The sequence below is a fragment of the Cetorhinus maximus genome, chromosome 20 (genome assembly GCF_964194155.1).
Source record: "Cetorhinus maximus chromosome 20, sCetMax3.hap1.1, whole genome shotgun sequence".
Classification (NCBI taxonomy): Eukaryota; Metazoa; Chordata; class Chondrichthyes; order Lamniformes; family Cetorhinidae; genus Cetorhinus; species Cetorhinus maximus.
In genome coordinates, this window is record NC_135898.1 from 14,593,179 (window position 1) to 14,616,765 (window position 23,587).

General features: G+C 42.5%; 1 protein-coding gene across 50 annotated transcripts in view; it reads left to right on the forward strand.

Annotated features, from left to right (window-relative positions):
* The window catches only part of LOC144694882 (calcium/calmodulin-dependent protein kinase type II subunit beta-like), a 248,380-nt gene that overhangs the window by 135,151 nt on the left and 89,642 nt on the right, over window positions 1-23,587 (forward strand). For 37 of the 50 annotated variants that reach the window (XM_078565546.1, XM_078565562.1, XM_078565579.1 and 34 more), the window contains exons 6-8: window positions 9,508-9,580; window positions 16,830-16,932; window positions 22,487-22,570. In XM_078565546.1, coding sequence (XP_078421672.1) covers window positions 9,508-9,580; window positions 16,830-16,932; window positions 22,487-22,570 — 260 coding nt within the window. Of the gene's footprint in view, window positions 1-9,507; window positions 9,581-12,733; window positions 12,807-16,829; window positions 16,933-22,486; window positions 22,571-23,587 lie in introns of all 50 variants that reach the window. The other 13 variants (XM_078565547.1, XM_078565549.1, XM_078565551.1 and 10 more) reach the window with 1 other exon arrangement.

Genomic DNA, 23,587 nt, shown 5'->3' on the forward strand with positions numbered 1-23,587 from the left:
AATGAACAATCTGTACTAGTAAGTACAGAAATGAACCCAAACTAGACTGGATTATGCAAGGTTTCATTCAGCAGGACGCTTCTTTCACCTTATTTTTTATCTTTGGTAAAATATTCCACTGGGTTATTCCAATCCTCAATCCAATGACGACTCTCTTGGACTCCCACTTGTTTCTTCAGCCTCTCCCAATATCTGCCCCTCCAAATTTGGCCTCCTACCTTTATGCTGTCCAGTACCAACAGGATAATGGGATACACCAAATGTCATTGCTGTTGATTGATGGTGGGGTTTGTCACAACTGAGTGGGGCCCACAACACCCCTTATCCAGTGTATGGGCAGAGGACCAGTAATGTAGCAACCTGTTATTGTCAGTTCTGCTCAAGCAACTATAAATATCTCAGTTGGAGATGGTGCATATGGGATGACCAAGGATTGTACCACATGTTGCTGGGTCCCATCACTGAACTACTTCACCTCGAGCTTTCACATTACCACTGGACAGCATACTGTAAACACAGGTGATCCATACCCAAGTATGTTCCATGCACTGTCTTATCAGTGATCATCATGATAGATCTGATTTGTAAACACTGCGAAGAATGTCTGCTCTTGGCCACATATGTTACAAAAATATATAACAAATCTCAAAATTTACACAGCCCTATATTCTCATTGAAGTGAGAGCCGCACTTATGTCAGGATTACACAGCTTGCTGTGGCCAGTAGCGTGATGAAAAGTATGCGAGTTTTATGTGGGATAATGGGGGTTGGGGCAGTGATGAAGGCAAAATGTGGTATTTAACTTCAATGACTAACAGCGCTGAGGTCATGACTTGGAGATGTGAGTCTGCCTACATGCTGAATCCAGTGTGTTGGTGAGATGTTGTGTCATTATACAATGTTGAATGGAAAGCTATTTTCTCCAGACCCCACAATACATACATATTTCATTTCAACAAAACCAAATTGGAGACAGGCAAAAGCCATGATGTCTGTGGAACAAGTTGCGCTTTCTTTTGTAACCTTTGTCATACAGCAGTGATCCTGTTAAAGCACGAGTTAGACAAAAAGCACAATAGACCTTGGGGGTCAGGGGTAACTGTCATGGTAGGTAAGCATTTGAAGAACAGCTGGCTGTAGGCCTCAAACACAACACCATTAAGGAAGTTCAACTAAATTCATTATTTTTGTTGACCGCCTTGAACAAAAAAAACCTGCAACTGATTATTAAAAGGAAAGAATTTTAATTGCTCAAAATGTGCTACTGAGATGCCGGGGAGAAGGTGAGAGAGGGACCTTTTGGAATCGTGATACACTTGGTCTCCTAGTGATATGTATGACATAAGTTCAGTTGTTGTTTGCTTGTTGCGCAGGTGAGTCTAAAGCGTTTGAGTAGAGACTGCCTGAACTCCTGGTCAGGTCTGAAAGATAGGGTGCAAAACTTTTCCACATGGGAAGATCTCCTGGAAGCTGATAAACCTTCAGAGAATAGCTTCTTGCTTCCTCTCAAATTAGAAAGTTGTAGAACAAGCCAATCAACTCTTTAACCTTCAGCTTCCACACCATTCCCATTTGTAGCACTCACCATTTGTTTGAAGTATCCTGTTCATTTCCCCTTCCTGAGTTCCAAATACATACCTGCCTTTCAACTGCTTCATTCTCATTGTGTGCCGAACTTGAGATTTGCTCCAAGCCTCTTCCAGGATCCCAAGACGAGGCAATATCTTTGCCTCTCAGCCTTCCCTTTCTCCTGCACTCTGCACCCTATTAAAATCCAGTATTACTTTGTCTTTTCACCTGTTATTTTTAAGCATGGAGGTTTCCTGGATTATATAGGCCTTTCCCTTTTGCCTCAGGTAATCCATGAAGACAAGCCCTCTGCTCATGGCCAACTACAAAACGAGTTCAAAAATGCACCTGAAGCCTGGGCCCTTTGTGCTCAGGCACTCATCTCCAGGGTAACCAGCTATCCCTCATTTTCTGGAACCATCCCGTAATTCAGCCTTTTGTCCCGTGCCTTGGGTCAGGCCTTCCTCAAGTCGCATTTTGTCACGGATTTCTGATGTTTCAGTAGACCTTTTTATTTGCGTGTGCGTTGCAAGGACATGTTTGTAGCTTATGTTTGGGGCTGTTCTGTGGTTGTCCATGGAGGGGATCCAGCAGGTAGCAGCATCAGAATTGGAGAAGGCCCGGTACATGTGGACCTCCTCACTCACTTCGCTCACCCCGTCCCAGTTCGGCGGCACCCCCCTCCCCTCACCTGGCTCTCAGGGCACCACCAGCACCCTCACAGCCAAGTGTCCCATATCTTTTTGGACCAGAGTTAATAATCCTGCTTATCTCAGAAAATAACAGAGAAAGACGTTATAAGTTGGTTGTAGAAGATGAAGAAGATTTATTATATCAAGACCAAGCTGCCAGATCTGTTTTTCAGAAAGGGTTGAAATTTAGGTTAAAGACTATATCAGAAAAAAGTAAATGATTCCCACAAAAAAGATCACTTACAAAGTCATCATTATATTTTCATAATGATGACTAAAAGGATAACAGATGAAAGAAGACTGCGGTATTGTTTACTGTCCTGGTATAATGGGCACCCACTTTAATTAGTGAGCCAGAACTTCCAGCATTCTTAGAAGACAGAACTCTTCAAGATTGTATATTGCATTTCTCAGTAGTAAGTTTATGCCTTTGCCTCAACTCAGTGACCACATTGATGAAGTAAGACTGTTGGCTCTTTACTTTCCAACTGAGAAACTGAGTTGGTGCAGCTCACCACCATGGTCAGAACCAGTGCAAAGCTGAGCAAGGTAAATCGAGTGATGGTTAGCTGTAAGTACACTTGGGTTCTGAAATCCTGCATGTCACAGGAGAAAGGGACTGCTAATGGACATTGGAACCTGAGAAATAGGAGGAAGAGTGGGGCATATGGACCCTGGAGCCTGCTCTGCAATTTGATAAGATCGTAGTTGAGCTTGTACATGAACTCCACTTTCAGTTATCCCCAGATCCCTTGATTCCCTGAGTGCCCAAAAATCTTTCGTGTTTTAAGCTAGTGAATTCCAAAGTTTCACAACTCTGAGTGAAGAAATTTCTCCTCATCTCAGTTCTACATGGCTGACCCCTTATCTTGAGATGGCAGGGGAAACATCCTCTCAGAATCTACCCCCTCAGAATTTTGCACGTTTCAATGAGATCACCTCATTTTTCGTAAGTGCAGAAAATTTAGGGCATGGGTATGTCAAATTGAAACATTTGAACATTCCCAGGATAATGCTCACAAAGAAAAACAAATTAATTGAACAGCATTTGATAAATGCAACAGTTGTGTGTGTTTTCAGACTGATTTGCACACAGCTCCAGAATGCTAACCTATGTTCCATTCTGAACCCTGTCCGAAAAGACATTTCCCAATTTTGATGTCCTGGGGAAAAAACTGATTTAGGATATTGGGTTGATTGGCCTTTATTTCAACATAAGGGAGGGTGCAGAGAGGAGGAGGAAGAGCACGTAGCATGGCATGAGAGGAAAGTTTGGAGATGCACTCAGTACAGATAAGGTAGAGTGATAAGGTTGGAGAAGAATTAAATGTAAGGGAAGGTGACCTGCCAGATAGCATTTATGCAGAGTCAGCCCTTCCCTCTCTTTAAGCTCGAGGGAGGTTATAATTGCCTTTCATATTTCAATATAATCAAAGGCACTATCATTTACAAATATTAAAAATAGCCTCAAACTGGTATTGTAATGTTCTCTTTGAGAGTTGCAGGGAACATAAATTTTAGTTGAGGGTAGGTGTAGTGTACAGGGTTTGTTTTTGATCCATCAGTTAAGTATAAAAAGCCTGCACAGATTCTGATTCAGCCTAGAGTTTATGCCCCAATGGCTTTGCACTGAAGGGCCACTCATTAAATGTGCATTCTGTTTATGTATGCATTGTATTGTTTGTTTAAGATTGAGTCCTACAAATCTGCAAGAGATTATCTGGCCTTGCTTCACCATGTGGCTGTATAATTTAAACCGGTGAAAGGAAATTAAAGCTAGGATGAATTATGTTAACAGGATCACTGCTGTAAGGGGCTGTCCACTGTGGTCACTATTTTCACTTGTGCCTACTCCTCAGTTTCCGAGAAATGCTTCCTATTAGCAATGTTTTCCCTTTATTTTGGGGGAATGGGGTGGGGGTGGTGGTGGTACTGTTAAGAGTTCACTCTTCAATAAGTGCTATACAAGGAAAACTGACAATGTGGATGGTCCCTTAAACTTTTGCTGAGATTGGGGAATAGGCTGTCTCTCTTGCACTCGGTCTATTGGTCTAGGTAATCAGATATCCAGTAATACAACACATTAACCTTTACTTGTGTAATTTTAATCTCATTCTTTTTGCACCTCAAGCTGTTTCTTTGTGTGTTTTACTGTGCTTGTGCATCTTCACATCTGTGATGACCTCACTTCCAAATGTTTTCTGTGCTGTTTTCCCCTTGTGTCTCCGATGTTAATAAAAGGAAGAATTTTGCTTTTTTTTTAAATCTTGAGTGAACTTGGGAGGAAGAGTAAGGTAATTTCTGATACCTGGACTCTCTTAAATTTGTGTTTCCAAACCCCCTCTGTTAGACTTAGGGTTTAGGAACATGATCACTCATGTTGAAGAGTAAGTAAAATGGCTGTTGTATTCAATCAAAGTAATTCACAAAATCGTCTTGACTAGTGATGAGGAAATAAAAGCAGAAAGACAGCATTGAGAAGAATGAACCTTTTAAAAAAAAACGTGTGACAAGGTTGAAATTTGTAGTTTGCAGAGATGGCAGAAGAGGTTTGATGGCTGGGTTTGTAACTGTCCAGACATGGTAATTGCATCTGTCCATCTGCAATAACCTGCACAGTCCCACTTGAAAGGATTTCCCTCAGTGAGTGCTGGAGGGTTCTAGCACTCATATCACAATCTCCCAAGTTGACTTGTGGCCTGCACCCTGTTCTTAATTTACTTTATTGAATGCCCACTGATGGTGTATCTGATTGGAGGGCCCCTGGCTCTGGTCTCCCTCGAGTAGGAGGGTCACCTTCAGTTATCAGTGTAATGACAAAGCTTAGCAGTATCAGGCGATGAATTACTTTCCCTGTGCTTTTCCTAGCCAACCCCAGAGGTGGTTGCAGCGCACCATCAATGGTGGAAGCATGCCCAATTATGTTTGAGCCCACATGGGAGGCGACCCCAATGGAGGTGATCCACTGAGGTGCACTGTCCCTCCCAGAGAGTTAACCTCTACCTACACTTATTTCTTAGTTGTCAGCATAGTGCTTGAGGTGACTTTCCAACCCCTTGCACTTTGCACTTCTCTATGTATTTGCCTGGTTCTCTCAGCATCCTTCTCTCCTTTCCCAAATCAGTGAACGTTTATTCATTTTCCATTCAGGGCTAAGACATAGCTCAAAGACAGTGAGGTTCTTTGTTAATTAATTAATCCTGTAAAAAAAAAAGTAATCAATGCGAGAGGTTAAACTGTGCCTGTGCATTGCTCCCTTAAATTGTTATCTGTGCTGGGGAAGATTTAAATTCATGTCTTACTGGAGCGATCCCCTGTAGGAGATGGCTTCCCTTCTCGTGTTGTTCTGATGTACCCAGGCTCCAAGGACCAGAATGAATCGAAGGGTTACAAACTGTGACTGCACTAAACTGTGTTTTCCAAGTGATTATTCACGGGTTCATGGAAAGGCTGCTCACATGACCAAGCTTCAAACTGATTGGCTCGTTGGCCAGCGATAACCAAGAGGTGAAGAAAGTGAGCTGCTTAACAGTGATAATTGACTTGTACTTAATTTGTACAAGGACTACAGCACCACTTTATGTATTACTTGCTGGAGTCTTGTTATACAGCATTGTTTAAAAACAAATAGGCCGTTAGCCTCACTGGTCCAATACAATAATGTATAATTTGGTCTTTTCAAAACTGCCTCTCTCAAGTGATGCTCAGCATTTAATTATAATCATTAGAGTAGAACAAGATAGCCTTTTGTTTTACATTTGAGGTGATAGAAAGGCTAAAGAGATTTTGTTTCAAACAAAGTGTTCCCCCATCATCATTGTTGTAAATCACAGTTTTTACAACCCATTAACAAATGCTGCCTTTATTTATTTTTTCTGACTAGTATTTAAAGCCTCGGCCACCCACGATTTCCAGTTTCCTGCCCCACTGCCTGAGGCATTCAGGTGGGTAAGGAGGTCAGGGTCTTTACACAGCCAGTCCTCAACCCCAGTCTCTTCAACTATCACAGCCAGAGTGGCATGTGGCTGTATTTAGCCTCCTCAATCCAGGGCGAACAAGCAGAGGAGCTTCGAAGGAATTGCTTAGCCTGGGTACCCAGCGCTCTGATTGTCAAGCCCAAGAGCGCTCCAGCATCCTTGGCTGATTATATCCCTTTTTACTCGTGAAGTGAGAGAAAGAGGAAATGAAAGACTTGTACTTAAGTAGCACTTTTTGACATTGGGATCTTCCCAAGTGCTTTACAGCCAATGAACTATAGTCACTGTTGTAATGTATGCAGCAGACAATTTTCACACAGCAAACTCCCACAAACAGCAAATGTGAGAATGACCAGATCACCTGTTTACATGATGTTGTTGAAGGATAAGTATTGACCAGGACAGTGGGGAGAATTCACCTGCTGGTCTTTGAATAGTGCAAGGTGATCATCTATATCCATCTGAGATGGGGCCTTGGTTTAATGGCTCATCCAAACAACAGCACCTCTGACAGTGCAACGCTCCCTCAGCTGAGATTTTTGTGCTTAAGTCCCTGCAGGGGCATTTGAACCCAGAGGCGAATGTATTCCTAACTGAGCCATGGCTGACACCATTGTAAGAAAAGCCACTTTGCAAGGCCCAGTCCAAAGTGCGTTTCAAACTGAGGTGTTGGAGGCCAATTCTGGGCTCCCCCTGAGACCTCCGTGGCTTGAACAACTGGGCAGGGGTAAAGGCCAAAAGTACGGCTCACAAATAAGTATATCTGCAATCGGTCAGAGCCATTTTTATATGAAAGAAAGATGGGATTAGTGAAGCATAATTGTTCAGGAGCACAGCCGAGATCTGAATTGATGTATCCTCTGGAAATATTTGGGCCGTTTCATTCTATAACAACCCTAACACCATTCTTTGGGGCAAAAATACTGCATGAAGAAAGGTGGGACTTTTTATTGAAGAAGGTAGTTGTGAAATATTTTTCAGAACAGGTTAAAAAGCCCCTTTATCCCTCTATTAAAATCACTTCTCACTAAGGACAGTATTATTTTATGTTCCTTGCAGATTTGAGCTCGATAACTACTTCCAAGCCAGTTCCTATCTCTTATTTGTAACGGAACGTTGCAGCCCATTTGGCCAGTCCCCCTCTGCCCTGATATTTATCACTCTGCAAAATTTCGTTTAGAACTTTGAGATAGAGTCCATTTGATATCTGCATGCACTTGTCAACTTGTTCTGCAATAAATTTCTCTGCCCATATTTAGAAACTGTCTATGTAAACTTGGAAAGGGTGTAATTACATCCTTTCCCCAGTGGAAGTGCTCAGTGTTGCCTCTGAGTCAAAAGGTTATGGATTCAAGTCCCATTCCTGTGACCAGAGCACATAATCACGGATGACATTCCCAGTGCAATACTGAGATTGCGGCAGTCTTGGGAGTGGCATCTCAGGTGGGCAGAAAAGACCATATAGCACTATTCAAAGGGCAGTGGAGTTCTCCCGGTGACCAGGCCAATACTTATCCTTCAACCAGCAGATTATCTTGATGTATTTCTCATTGCTGTTTGTGGAACATAAACAAAGTGCTGGAAACACTCATAAGGTGTGAAGGAATCTGTGGAGAGAGAAACAGAGTTAATGTTTCAGGTCTGTGGAACCCATCTTTCTGTCTGCACAGATGCCGCCAGCAATTCTGAGCATTTGCAGCATATTCTGGTTTTATTTCTGATTTCCAGCTGGTGCAGTATTTTGCTTTTCTATTGCTGTCTGTGGCTTTTTGCTTTGTAGAAATTAGCTTCCATGTTTGCCTACAGCACAACACTGATTTCACTTGAACATTTATTCGTTGGCTTTAAAGCACGTTGGGACGTCCTGAAAGGAATTTATAATGGAAAAAGTAAAAATAAAGATTGTTTACATGATGGACGCTGTGTGGGACTGTGTCCTGGTCTTTTTTTTATCCCTGGCCCCTTAACCTCCATGCCTCCTTCACTTGAAGTTGTGTGACTTAACTTTTGCGTACAGTTCAATGGAAGATTGAGTATTCTGTTCGAAGTCTTGTGCATACATTATTCCAGTCACACCTTGTGGATAAAAATCCCAATTGATATAAAACATCCTATGCCTCGACTCCCTGAGCAATTCCACAGTCGATCTGTTTGTCTATATGTTTTGAGTCTCATGTGAATTTGCTACATTCATGACGTCTGCCTTTGGTAGATACCAAACAATGTTTCTTCAAAAGGAACAAAAAAACAGCCAGGCAGGCCATGCTGGCTTCCTTTGAACTGGAGTCCAGAAGTTAGAAGCGATTCGATGACTTCTAATTCACTTAAGGCACTTGCGATCACCCAGGTTCCCACAAGGAGTTCTTCAGCAGATTGAGGAGGCAAAAACGCCATTTTGCAGCTAAACAGTTTGGCTGGATTGCCCAGAGGGCAACTCCATGTGAGGCCAGCTGGTTCTTGCTTATTGTTACAAGGATTTTGATGCATTGATGTTTTCTGTTTCCCAAATTGAAGCATGAAGGGAGGAGGGCAGTGGAAGGGAGTAGAGAAAGAGTGCTCCACCTATCACGGCCACTTTTGTACAGTCGGTCAAGCAAGAGTGATCAACATGACAGTGTATTTAAGACACACCCAGCTAATCATTCCAGGCATGGCTGTGGCCCAGGCATGGGACCCTTCCAGCCTCACCTCCAGTCAGCCATATAACAGAAGAAAGTGAGCACTTGGGACTTTTTGGGTTTTTATTTTGCATGAGAATCGGAATTAAAAAGAGCAAAGCCATTAAACTAGGAGCAAACTGCAAATAAGTCTGTGTAACTTTAAGGAGGCTACTGGCCTCTTCCAACTGGATATTTTGTTTTGATTTATTTTGTTGGAGAGAATTGGTTGCCTACCGAGGTCCTGTGCCAGTGAATCAGGTTGGTTTCAAGATCACTGCCTTGATATTTGTATTAAAAATCTGTGAGTCATACCAGTCAGAAATTACCTTAGAAACGGTTCCACTCTTTGTGTTCTTGGTAGATTGATGTCTTGCTTAACTGTGTGAGGTTTGAAGCCAAAAGAAGTGAGTTGCCAGGGTATGTAACCTGGCACTGTTCTCACGGTACGTGGATGTCTGTTGTGCAAAAAAACTGTCCGTTTCTTCCTCCTCTGTGACGATTCTCCTCTTCACTTCCACAACATTCACTAGTCCTATGGTTCTCCCCCTCCCCCTCCTTACCACTCCCCCTCCCCCACTTGTCTCTCCTTGTCCCGCTTTGTTTTACAGTCACTGTATTCATCAGATTCTAGACAGTGTTAATCATATTCACCAACATGACATAGTACACAGGGACCTGAAGGTCAGTATCTTCTAACGTTTACAGAAATGAAGAAAAAGAACCAAAAAAAAAATTAAAATAATGATACGCTTGAGTCTAAAATCGTGTCACGTTTACAGGTGCAGAGTTTCTTCTGCCTCTTTTTATCGTTTGTCCTCTTTTGTGTCGTTATTTTACCTTTTTTTGAAAAAGACTTACTTTGCATGGCTATCACTACCATTCCCAAAAGTCTCTCGGGTACTCAGCCGTGACAGGCAATCGAAAGGAAATTGACCGGGGAAAACAAAACAATGATCAGTGTTACTCTTGTCCCCAACCACCCCACTCCCCTCCACCTTTGCTCACATTTCCATCACCCTGTGTGCAAGGTCAAAAAAAATGAATCGGTGCTGCAGTGAAAACTTGCTGCACATATTGGAAACAGTATGCCCACCCCCACAAATCTTGCCATATTTAAAGTAAAAAATATTGTTTTGAAAAGTGTTGCCCCCTCATGACCTTTGAGACTTCAAGGGCACGATTGCACTTCCACCCCTCCCACCCTTCTTGAGTCTGTCATGCTTTATTGCTCTTGACAATGTTCTTTAAGAGAAGCACAGACTGGTTTGTGGCCAGGGCCAAGCATGAGCTTAGAACCAATTCTGCTTCCTTGTGGCAGCTGCAACAACCTGGATTTCAACCAAATAATTATAATAAACAATAAGCACACTTGGGGTGAACACTGGGATCTGCTTGCAGGGCACTGAGTCTCAACATTGGGGTTGGAGTGCAGGCACTGAGTCTTGACATTAGGGTCAGAGTGCGGGCCACTGAAGATCAACAATGGGATCGGAGTGCAGGCCACTGTAGGTCACGATTGGGGTTGGTATGCAGTTGACTGAGGATCAGTAATGGGGTCAGTCTACAAGCTAGTCAAGGTCAACAGTGGGATTGGCCTTCAGGACATGGGGTTCAATCAAGGGATTGGCTTGCAGGTCACAGAGTGTCAACACTGATCAGCTTTCAGAGAACTGAGTGCCAACTCTGGGTTCGTACTGCAGGGCATAGGTTGTTTTGGACCTCGAGGCCAGCACTTGATATTTTGCAGATTAAGAAATTGACGCAGTCTCTGCTCCAGCTGAGTGGGAGTTGGGGGAGGTGGGTGGGTGGGGACAGATGCTTCCTTCACCAGCAGAAAATAAATTTGCCAAGCCAATGTTTTTCCTCTGTTGAAGTGCGTTTGTTCTTTGACATGGAATACATAGTGCCCTGCTAATAATAATGGCTAACCCCACTACCTGACAGGGGTTGAGCATTTCACATGACTGTGGGAAAGGCCACAACAAGTTTATTGCATGGTTAACTCTCACTGATGAACATGGCATTTAGTGTACCTTCTGCACCCTCCAGTCTGAACAATTCCGGTTCCTTTCCACTCCCTTTCCCCAAGTAAAATTGTTCATTTTAAGACAGTGTTTTGATATTCATTTTTAATGAGTAACATTGAGATTTTGTTTGCATTGTTTTCTCTTGATAGTCAGCACTTTTGAGGTCCAAGGTAGTGACCAATTGATGATCCTCTATCTGTCCATCATGAGTGACTGTTGAGGCCTTGTTTCCCTGTGAAACCTCTCCTGAGGCCCACTATCTTTCACTTTCCATTCCTAAATTCTCCCAGCACTTTATTCTTTTAACTCATGACGACCTCAGCAAGTGCTAAGCATCGTTCTTCTCCCAGTGGATCATCCCTGGTTTGGTGCCTTTTATTAAAAACTGTTTCAGCTCCCAAATTATCACCAAGGGCCATGCCATAGTCTACCAAGCTGCAGATCATATGTTTGCAATATTAAAAAAAACTAAGATGAGTGTTAAAAGCTCTTTTGTATGGACACAATTGCTAATCCTCTCTCTCTAAGTTTTTGGACCATGAATATTCTGTGCTGTCATATGGCAGTCCAGTTTTCACATTCTGCAACAGACACTTTATGCTTAATGGGTTAAACAAATGGTTAATCTCTAATGGTCCCAGAGTCAGTGCTGTGTGTTTGTGAAATCATGGCCGCACAATTCGAGAAAAGTTTTTGGCTTGGAAAAAAAAATTTCTCATGACACCTGGTCTCAGTGAAATATTGATTTGAACTCTTTGGGTCTTGGATTGACAGTGGAAGCTTGGGTGGAAGGTGCAGGAACTGCAATGTTCTTCGGCAGCCATCTAAACACCATTTAACATTACATACTGATTAACGAAATTTGTTTCAAATGAGCATTATGACAACCAGGGAACCACAGGAGAGGTTTGTATCAAGTGATTTCTTGGGGCTGAGCAGAGTTGGGAGCTTAAGGCGAGTAACTTCTGGGGCTGAGTGATAGATACATTTCTGTACCACAAGTCTTAGTTACAGTGATCATTATTTATGGCTACTCAATTCTTAACTCAGGTTCTGCTTTATCCCATAAATATTTATTCTAGTTCAGCAGGCTGCGGAGTGGGGTGGATCACATTAGAGCACAGGCGAGTGAGGTGCCAGGTTTCAACTTTGATTCCAGCCTCTTTATTCTGGTGGGGTGAATATTTGGCTTGGTCTGGTCCTATCTAAGAGAGGTGATGGTAGATGAGTCTGCATCGCTCTGGTCAGGCGGTGGGGGAGGTAGAGGAGAAGGGAATTGGGAGTAGTGGAGTGGGGGGGTGGTGGTTCAGGTGGGTATTTTTTCCATAATTAGCTTCTACTCCCAGATAACTAACCGGAGAATGAGGTTGCCGAGCAGGCTGGCTTTGGGTCACACTTTCAGTCCAGGAACAGCACTTAGGACCCAATCAGTGCATGTGTATGTGTGTTTGTAAATCTGTGTTTAGTCCATGAGACTGTTCCTCACAAAAGTGAAAATCACCATTTAAAGCAGATCCCATGTCAGCTGAAAACTGCCTTCATGGGATGGCCATTTAATTTAGAATTAAAGTGATCCAGTGACAACAATGGGCCGATTTTTACCCCACCCCAGCCCCCTCAGCCTTTGAGTAACAATTCAAAAAGGTGGTTCTGTTGCGGTTTGCCTGCTGGATTGAACCAGCTCTGGGTTACTCCTGCTTTGCCCTGGCCTGGCATTTTGCTGAGACTTGTTTTTTGAGAGAGAGCGCCAGTCTGTGCCATGTGAGACTCACCTGCAACTAACACGCCCCCTGGTGTTTGCATGCAGTCATTGCATTCAACAGATCCTGGAGGCCGTACTGCACTGCCACCAAATGGGTGTTGTCCATCGAGACCTGAAGGTGAGTTGTACTGTAGTAATGATGGCGAGATTGTAACCCTAGCAAGTTGTGTCTTTTACATATTCTGGTAAACTACTTTCAATTTCTTTGCAGCTCCGTTGCACTGGTAATTTTAACACGGAACACGAATTCAGGGCTCGTCTTTCTAATTCTCTGCCAGGTCATTCTTTTTGGGGAATTTTATGGGGCTGCTGAGGGGGGAATAGATGCGACAGTAAAACTCTGGCAAAGACCTGTATGAAAGCACCTTCTAACTTTATCAGAGTTATGGTAAAGTTGGTATTTTAAATATACATAAAATGATATTGGGGGCTTGTGATGAACTTGGAATTGATAACATGAATAAATTGTTTCTAAGCTTAACAGAGAGAAACCCAGAAAAGTGCCATGCTGCCAGGCCTTTTCAGCTGAGCAAGTTGCCCACCTCCAACTCTCTTGGGTTGATCTTCAATCATTCTCAGTTAACTAGCTAAGAATGTCTTGATTGGTGCTACGCAACCTGAGGAGTTTCTGAACTCAACCAGGCCAAGCTGAGTTTCGGGAGGGTGAGCTGGTAGAAGAAGAGGCCTGATACTCAAGGGTGGGATCCTTCCGAGCAAGTGGCTAGAGCGTTGTGTGTTCCTCTCTTTGTTGGGGGCATCGTGGGGGAGTCTCCAAGATGTGAGAAAATGCCTTAAAGCCACTTGTTGAAATGTTAATTCGTCCTTGTCTTGATAGCCAGTCGGACTGATAATTTAGCGCAGTCCAGTTTATTAAATGATCAGAGTTTTGGGGTTCGCATTGCCTTAAAAGCCCAGCTCAGTTTTCTTTAACTTGATATCATGACAAGTGTGACTGATATTGCAAGGGTTAATCTAACTGATTTTTTTTCATTGAGGGTCAGAAACAGGATATAATTTTGGCCTTATGGCTGATTGCAGGTGGGCCTTGTACATGTCGATATCCAGTGCTCTCATTTAGACATCCAAGCCACCCACATGGGGACCTGCAAAAAAAAAAAGAATGGAGCAGTAACTCCAGTGAATGCAGAGGTGCGGTGTTTAGAAGCACCAGTAATAGATTTGGGGCACTGTGTGTGTGGATGTTGACTGAGAACCAGCACCCACTGCATTGTGCTGCACGTCATGGTTCAACATACCCAAGTTTTTGGTTGGTGAGTGGGGAGGGTGGAGGGGGTTTGAAGAGGGACGTCGTAGAAAACCCGTGTTAAAATTACCAGTTCTCTCTAACAAGGCTTGAGGCTTTGGTGGCCCTGCCCCTGCTTGCATGTGTCTTTTGGCTGGGAAATTCTGCCAATGGGATGTGCTGGAAATAGCATGGCTGCTTTAGATCAGAATGTGTGCTTCTAATTGCAAGGTTATGCACATTTATATCAAAAATATTATATATATTTTACAGAGTAAAAAACAGTAAATAAGGTTTTTGATAAGTAAATAAATGTACACAAGTATTTGTGTGTGTAAAAGACTCACACTGTTGATGAAAGCTTTTTTTGTGTATGTTAAATTTGCCTTTTTAGTATCTCGTGACATGTATAAATATTGGGAGTATCTCAATGCTTTATGAATTCTTCATGGTGCATGAGACATTGCACCTGACGGTTAATTTGTGGATCCCTCAAAAGGTGACAGCTCCCAAGCCTGCTGCTGCCTACAAACTGAAGAACTCAGGCCCAGGATTTGGTGACCTCTCAAATTCATTTCACTCACAAGTTACTTCACACAATCCCAAATAATTATTTTAAATCACCAATCGATCATCTTTGGTTTAGTTCTGATGTTAAGTGGGGGAGGGGGAGGTTACTCATTTTTTCTCAACAAATTAATTTTATCCCATCTTTCCTGAGGGCAATAATCCCACTTAATCAGCACAAGGGTGGCTTTGTCCAAAGGCCTGCACATTCCTACTGGTAAACCAGTAGCTTTGTATTTCCCTTCCCCTCCTGGGGTACATGGGGGACATACCCCTCCCCAGAGGTTGACATTACTTTCTAACCTGCCCCTCCCTGGAAGGATCATGGTCTGACTCATCCCCAAATTGCCAACATAAGTGCCACCCCTGCCGGAACTTCACCAGCCCCACCCCAAACATGCACAGACAACAAGGACTGCACACAACCCCACTCCTAGAGGAGTACAAGGTGACTCCTTCTAAGTTATGCTTGTCCGGTGAGTCAGTATCGAGCTTGAAGTAACGGACTTTCTGTTGGCCTGGGAACATATTCATGCTCCAAGTATTTTGAGCAGCTCACTACCTGGCACAACTGCTCATGAAATTAAGAAATTTTGTGCCGTCGATTATTTGGCTGTATTTAATTATTTTAATCTATTAACAAACAAAATCATTTTTAAAAAATTGATGTTGAAAGTACAAATGTCTCCCATGCCTCTTCCCTTCTGTTCTAAAGGAATCATAGAATCATTGAAAAATTACAGCGCAGAAAGAGGCCCTTCAGCCCATTGTGTCTGCACCAGCCATAAAAAGAGAAAAAAGAAGCTAGCTGCTCATTTTAATCCCACTTTCCAGCACCTGGTCCGTAGCCTTACAGGTTACAGCACTTCAAGTACAGATCCAGGTACCTTGTAAATGAGTTGAGCATTTCAGCCTCAACCACCAACTTAGGCAGTGAATTCCAGACCCTACCACTCTCTGGGTGAAAATGGTTTTCCTCATGTCCCCTCTAATCCTTCTACCAATCACCTTAAACATATGCTCCATGGTAATTGACCACTCAGCTAGGGGAAACAAGCCTTTCTTTTCTAGCCTATCTTGGCCCCATATAATTTTGTATACCTCAACTATATATCACTACTCAGCCTCCTCCGCTCTAATTGATGTTTCACCAGGACCAAGTTCCCCAAGTACATTTCATTTTCTCTCCCAGTGCTGGCAAGACCTATAACGTTGAGGGGCCAGAATCAAGCCCAGCCCTCTCTTCACCTGACTGGCTTTCCATCCACATAGACAAATGATGAGTGATAAGAATCCTGAAAGATTTTTGACTCCTTGGAGCCCAGGGCTCTGAGGCCAATCACAGTGCACCCAGTGCCATACCAGCCGAGATCAGCACAGCGTAGTGATCAACCCTGGAATATTACTGGTCTGAACTTTCAGGATGCTATGAAGATAGGAGTATATTTACCCTGATTTGTCCCTCACCACCCACCCTCACCTCTGAGACAGGCTAGGCTGACGGGTCATCTCCTAGCCTCATGTCCTTCTGAGCATTGAACATGGGAAACAAGAGGAGACCATTCAACCCCTTAAACCTGTTTCGCCATTCAAGAAATTAATGCTGACGTGTGCCCTAACTCCATCTACCTGCCTTTGGTCCATATCCCTCAATACCTTTGGTTCACAAAACTCTTATCAACCTCAGATTTAAAATTAAAAATTAACCTAGCATCAAGTGCATTCGCTGAAGTGAGTTCCAAATTTCTACCTTTTGCATGTAGAAGTGTTTCCTTGTTTTCAAGCCATGTCTATTAGACCTAGACACACTAACCAGCAGAAGTAGTTACTAACTGATTCTTGGAGATATAATGGTGCAACCTACACATAACCTGAATTGTCTGGATAAAAACAAAAAACTACTGTGGATGCTGGAAATCCAAAACAAAAACAGAATTACCTGGAAAAACTCAGCAGGTCTGGCAGCATCGGCGGAGAAGAAAAGAGTTGACGTTTTGAGTCCTCATGACCATTCAGCAGAACTACTGAAGGGTCATGAGGACTCAAAACGTCAACTCTTTTCTTCTCCGCCGATGCTGCCAGACCTGCTGAGTTTTTCCAGGTAATTCTGAATTGTCTGGACCCCACTCAGGACCCTCTCCACAGCAGAACGATGGAGACAATTGAAGTGTGAGGAAATCCCTTCGTGCATTAATGCTCAGCGCTGTTTTCTTCAAATAAATTAAGGCTTTATAGCACAGATTGACTTTTTGATCAAGAGATTGCTCCTGTTTTAAGAATTCTGTTGCATAACAATGGCGATTTTCCTTCCACCAAAAACCACACCCGAAGCCTGAAAATTTACTCCTAGCCAGTAAATGCAAAGGAGCTGCAGTGAAGCTAGCTGACTTCGGTTTGGCCATTGAAGTTCAAGGGGAACAGCAGGCATGGTTTGGTGAGTGGTGCTGTTCCTTTTACTGTACATTTTCCAGCCACTTGGCGCATTTGTTTTCGTTTTGCTGTGATCTTGCCAAATGTCACTTGCCTTCATTACCAGATATAGACAAAACTCCTGGTGCTAAAAGCAGAATTTTCATCCTCACCAAGTCTTATATTTTGTATCATGAGGTTTTGTAATAATGAGAGTTAAAATGGAAACTGTATATTGTTATTTAGTTAGAAAATGGAGAGCCAAGTAGGACTGCCTAAAGGAAAACTGGTCAAATTCCTCGAAGTTGTTCAAAATGTACCTTGTCCAAAGTGATGACAAGTCCTGGGTAAATAGCTGACATATCATCAGATCCGCTTGGAGCTACTCCAATTATTAGCAAATTGTTTTCCGTTTTCCATTTGTCACCACTCTCTGTCATATGCAGTGAAGTCGGTTCTCATTCTGTCCATTTTATGTGTCAATCCTTCTGTTACTTTCAACTTAACTTGCCTTTCCTCTTCAAAGAGAACTCTCTTGTCTCTCTCAAATAGAGCCAGAGGATCTTCTAATAATGCCTGTAAATTTCAAATTCTATCCACCTTGTACTTGCCAATTGTGTACTCTGCTGGCTGTTCAATCAATAGTCCCAATATCTCCATGTCTCCTCTTGAATCCCAGATCACGTCCGTTGGCTTCCACTGTTGTTGGTGAGCCTCCTGGCTATGCTGCTCTATTCCCATCTCATGGTTGATGATTCTCTTGGATGACATGTCAGCCTTGGCTCAGTGGTAGCTCTCTTATTTTGAATCAGACGTCATGGCTTCAAGTACCACTCCAGAACAGCACCTATGCTTCAAATGTATTTTGCTGACTCGGAAGCACTTGGGGACATCCTGAGAATGTGAAACCTGCAATATAAATGCATGTTCTTCTTCCTGGAAGTTAGACTGGGTATGCTAAGTTCAAACAATTACATACAAGAAATGGTATGTCCTTTACAGTTACAATACCATATGCATCACAATTACTCCCAACACCTACATTGCAGCAAACTGCAACAGACCTAACACAATCCCTGTGGGACAATATTGGAAACTGGACTGCAAGCAGATCCCAATCCACCTGTCACCACTTTTTGCCTAATGACTTTCAACCATTTCTCCAGTGCAGTTGATTGACACTAATGCCCATGGCTTTTATCTTGGTAGAGAAGCTTCTTGTGCCACATGAAAAGATTCTTCGGAGTCTCGGTGGACAACATCTACCGTTCTTCCCAGATCTAGTACCTTTATTCAAAAATACAATTAAATTAGCAAGCTATGACCTCCTTTTGGAGCCATGTTTGGTGTCCTCAACATGTCATTCTCTGTCTAGGTAATCACTCCATCTCTAAAGTCTCTTCCCGATTACTGACATCAAATTGATGAAGTTATAATTATCTGGATACATTTTATCCTCTTGTTTTAAAGATTGGGACTGCATTAGCTTCCTTCCAGTCTAAGGGAACAATCCCAGCTACTAAAGATAGGGGCAAAGGGTTCACAGAATCCTTCCTCCCCAAGAACTGTCAGATGAATATCATCTGGACAGGCTATACCATATACATTAAGGTTTTTAATTGTCTAAAACATTATGTTCTTCTGTGTTAATTTTTTTATTCTTAATAACTTCATTGAATTCTGTCAGTGGAGCATCATTTTCAGTCAAGACAAGCCAGTCCAGTCTAACTGACCTGGACTCATGATGTAAGACTTGACTGCTTTAGTTCACTGTGTGAAAAGATTAAGTGTTTCATGACACAAAGAATGAGGACACATGAAACTTCCACTAAAATCAACATGGCAGCCATTGGACAGGAAGTCTGGATGTTCATGTCCAACTTGTTTCACTCAGTTTCCATGTACAGAGGTTTGCTGCATTTGTTGGAGCAGGTTTTCAGCCTTTTGTTTTGAATGGGTAGCGTGTTGGTGTAGGTCCAAATGGTGACTTTCCAGCCTGTGTCTGCAGTTTGCCCTTGCAGCAAGCTCTTAGTTTTGAGGGCAGCAGATGGATATCATAGTGAGTTTTCCCCTCGAGGAAGGACATGAATGAACTAGCTTATACTGCTCCTGTACATCTCCTGACATCAGGGTGTCTGGAGCAAGATGGTTGTGAAATAAGGAAGCAAGGAAGGTAAATTTCCATTTACAAGTTGTTTTTTTTATAGAAAACAGATCCATTTATCCAGTTTTATTTGGATGTTTTTGACCACTTTATTTCTGTGCTTTTCCTCAAATGTAAGTGGTCAGAATTTAGGCACTTTGCCAAATCAGCAAAGCTATTATTAAATGCTTGTTGGTGGATAGTAAATGTTGCGTGACGCTCGTCTGAGGGTTAAGGCTGGTGCAGATGTCGAGTTACAGTTACAATTTTACATTCTGGTGGCGAAGCCAGATAATTGTGTCAGGAGTAGTGGAGTGTTTGCCTGTCATGTATCCTTCATATTTGTGAACTGAGTTACGTATGTCAAAGGATGGACCATGTAAATGTTGCCATCTCTCACTGCAGTGAGATTAACACCTGTACAATGGCTCCTAGCCCTGACTAATGTCCCACTTCCTGACATAAACTGAAAGGCAAAAATGCTGAACGAGTTTAACCATATTGAAGCCAATTCAGAACTGCCAATTTTTGAGGAACTTCAGAACCTACTGAATATGGGACCCAAATCACACAAACCTTTCTGGAGCTCTGTAAATGCTTTGAGCAATGCTGGTTTTGACAAAAAGGACAAATGGCACAACTTCTAGTATGACACCAAAATCACCAACAAAGATCTGACCAGTGATCCGACAGTGGAGTCTCCAGGGTTCGATCTCCCTCGGAAACACTGGTCTACACTCATCAGGATCTGCACTATCCATGCAAGGACATTACACCGCTTCCACAAATGGAATTTCAAGGACAGCCCAACATGTGCTGTGGTCACCCAGATCAGACAGTCCACCAAATTGTGAATAAATGTGGCTGACAAAAATTCGCCTCAGGATTCAAAGCAATCCACCTAACAGCACAGTGTTGTGTCTTGGTTATCTAACTTGACTCAGACTTGTAAAGCTGCAACACGACGTACGCAAGAAGGAGATGATTTGTGAACTTGGCATTGAGTTGTTATATGTTCCGTGGTCTGTCCTGGGTGACTGTAGACAGTTACTTGAGAGTTTATAATTTTTTGTTTGCGTATCAACTATCCGGATGGTTTTGCTGATGTGGTTTAGGGTTGTGCATAAGTTTTGCAAAAGGTTAAAGTCTTTATTGTCATGTCTTTCAAAAATGTTTTCAAAAAAGAGTTCACAAACTCTACTCACTATTCTAAGCTTCATCAAGATTGAAGTAGTGTGAATCAGACATATCTGATTCATACCACTGCCAGACCTATTCCTTGACTATAATATCTGCTAGAGCCCAAGTATTAATATGGCACCAGTGTTTCATCAGGTTCATCATCTAAGGCTGCTGTCTTTCAGATGCATGAAAGCAAAATAATGTGTTAAGACAGTCCCTTCTGTAAAAACACTGAGGGTGGTTACACTGGGTGTAGAAAGCAGTTTCCCTTGATCACTCTCTGGCACAGCATCAGTCTAAGCGTCCCATCTGTCATGGTCCACCACTGTTGCACTGACCCTGGTTGATTCCACAGCTGCCTATCCCAGTGAAGTGACATTTCCTACAAAGACTTCTATCCATGCATAGTAGCATGAATGTGTCCCTTCCTTTTTCTTATCTATCTGCTACTCCTCAACATCATTGTACTTCAGTGTTTGGGTGAGGGTTCACCCTTCATGTCAACCAAGATACGCAAACATTGATATCACCCACCCTTGACCATTGGTGAATCTAATGCTGCATGAACCTGGGTAAACATGCTGACTCCACCCAACTCTAAGTCTGCTGCCACCCTTGACTCATCAAACACCATTCCCCCATGTTTAGTCTTCAAAATCCTTGTCCTCTCTTCCTTGCATTGGCAGGTTCCTGGCTATTGTTGCCACCTCCTTCAGCCTGCCACCCTATATGTGATCTCTACTCTTTCGTCCTTAAAACTCTCCTATCTTCGGTAGAAGAGCCATCATCCTTATTGTCTGGAGCTCTCCACCGAAACACCTTCAGCTCTGTTACCTTTCTCCTTTTCTTGAAAGGCTTCGTCACAACCTGCCCCTTTTGATCTGGCTTTCAATCACTGCACCCAGCTGATCACCCATTGTCTGGCTATTTTCACTTCTGTGAGCTGCTTCAGGAGATTTTATTATGTTATTATGCTGTATAAGTAGATTTGGCCTAACATCTCATCTGACCTCTGACAGTACTGCACTAGAAGTAGGATTTGAATGAATAATTTCTGACAGCTGAAAGTGCTATCACTGAGTCGCAACTGACACCTTGTAGTGAATGACCTGGTCACTTCACTGAGTGGGTTAGGTTAACATTACATCCACTACACCCATTCAACCAACTTTGCTTTTATCTAGTGGCTTGATAGATAAGTTGAGAGAGCTCTAATGAGTTATAGTGGTTCAAAATCGAAGCTCACTTTTCCAACCCTTTACCGTTTTGGTTGCAGCACCACTCCTTCAACCTTCCCTCCTTCCTACAAGCTCTGGGCTTTTAAAAAATGAAGCCTGGCCCCATTTGATCATTATCTGTTCATTTATTTGGTTTTCTCTCCTATTCTTCCTGCCTTTGCTCATTGCTCACTTCAGTCATCGCAAGCCTCGGCTTTTTCAGTTGGAAAAGACAAAAGTGATTTCATTGGTTTTTAGGAGCACGAGATGTTGATCAGCCCAAACTAAAAGGTGCTGCACTGGCCAACCTCAACTGAAAGGCAAGGCCACAATGGACAGAGCTGTAACGATTAGACCAGGCACCAGTTCATCCTTCCGAAGGCCAGGCAGATTCATAGAGAATGTCAACCAAGATACGCAAACATTGATATCACCCACCCTTGACCATTGGTGAATCTAATGCTGCATGAACCTGGGTAAACAGTAATATCACCTGCATCAGGCTGGGCATGTTTCACCCCTACTTAGTGCCTGGCAAACTGCAGCTCACCATAACACTGAGAATAGAAGGGAAGAGATTTTTGTTGTTGTTGTTGTTGAAGAAGAAACCTGTATTTGCATAGCTTCCAGAATCAGGCTTCTTAACTGAATTGTGATTTTTTTTTTCCTAATTTTTAAAATGTTAAATATTTTTTATATTTAATTAATATTTAAACATATTAATCTTTAGTAATTATGTATTTAAGAAAATAATTTTAAATTAAATTAATTTTCAATAACAATGTCTCGGCCCAGTAAGGAAGATGTTGGGTCACACCATCATTGATACCAGGTTTCATAGAGAGATGTGTGAGAGAAAAGGATGGACTGAATCTCTTGGAAGACTAATGTCCATGACACTCTTGTGCAGCACAGTCTAAATAGAATATGTTTTTCTACAATTTATATTTTTACAATATGAAGATTTAGGTATAGATATATTAGGCATAGGTATATAGGTACTGGAGAGAAACCTAAATCAAAATACTTGACTGCAGGTTTCGCAGGCACACCTGGCTACCTCTCTCCCGAAGTACTTCGAAAAGAAGCCTATGGGAAGCCAGTGGATATCTGGGCATGTGGTGAGTACAAGGCATCGCCTATGACATAAAGCAAAATACTGTGGATGCTGGAAATCTAAAATAAAAACAAAAAATGCTGGAAAAACTCAGCAGAAGTTGAGATTGCTAGAAAAGCTCAGCAGGAAAAAGAGTCACATTGGACTCGAAATGTTAACTCTGTTTCTCTCTCCACAGATGCTACCAGACCTGCTAAGTTTTTCCACCATTTTCTTTTGTTATTACATAGACTTTGACATTGACTGTCTAAAATTATCCTGTGCTAAAAGCTTGGCATTTGAGGTTAACCATATGGTTAAGATTGAAGTGTCTTAACAAGCTTTTCACCAGCTACCTGGTGGGCATGGAGTATGCATGGATCAGTGAGATTCAGGCTAGTAGGGATTTGATAAGCAGCATGCCAGCCCCCAACCATGATGTTGCAAGTGTGATATCCTGATGATTGTAATTCCTGGGCCTCCTTTGTATATGATAAGTGGGCTGCACCCCCGATTGTGTCGGCAGACTGTGTTATACACCATTAGGAGTAGGGTGAAAGATTAGCCTTGCCAGCTGCTCACTTGGGGTAAGTGCTGATCTCAACCAAGCGACCAATGGGAACAGACAAAATGAAGAGGAAAATATTGGAGAGTGTTTTTTGTGTACCACCTCATTTGTCGCTTGTGGGAAATGTGTCACAGATGTTAATGGGAAAATAGCGGCCAGAGGTAGGCCCTTTCTCAGACTCAGAATGGAATTAGGTCCCACATACAAATCAAACTTTATGCCATTGCCACCAATGGAAATAACCTGAGACCATTAACCCTTGAAGTAAACAGTTCTTCTGGTATTCATTTTTCTGTCATGACACTCCCTCAAACCGAATCAGTCTGTTAGTTCTGTGTCAGGAGAGGCAGAATAGCCTTGGGGCAAAAGGAATCATCCAGAGTACTGAGAATGGAAGAATATGAATTTACCCATATCCAGTCCTCTTCTCCCTTCTATAACAAATGCTGTCTTCTAGCCATTGCAGGGCCATTT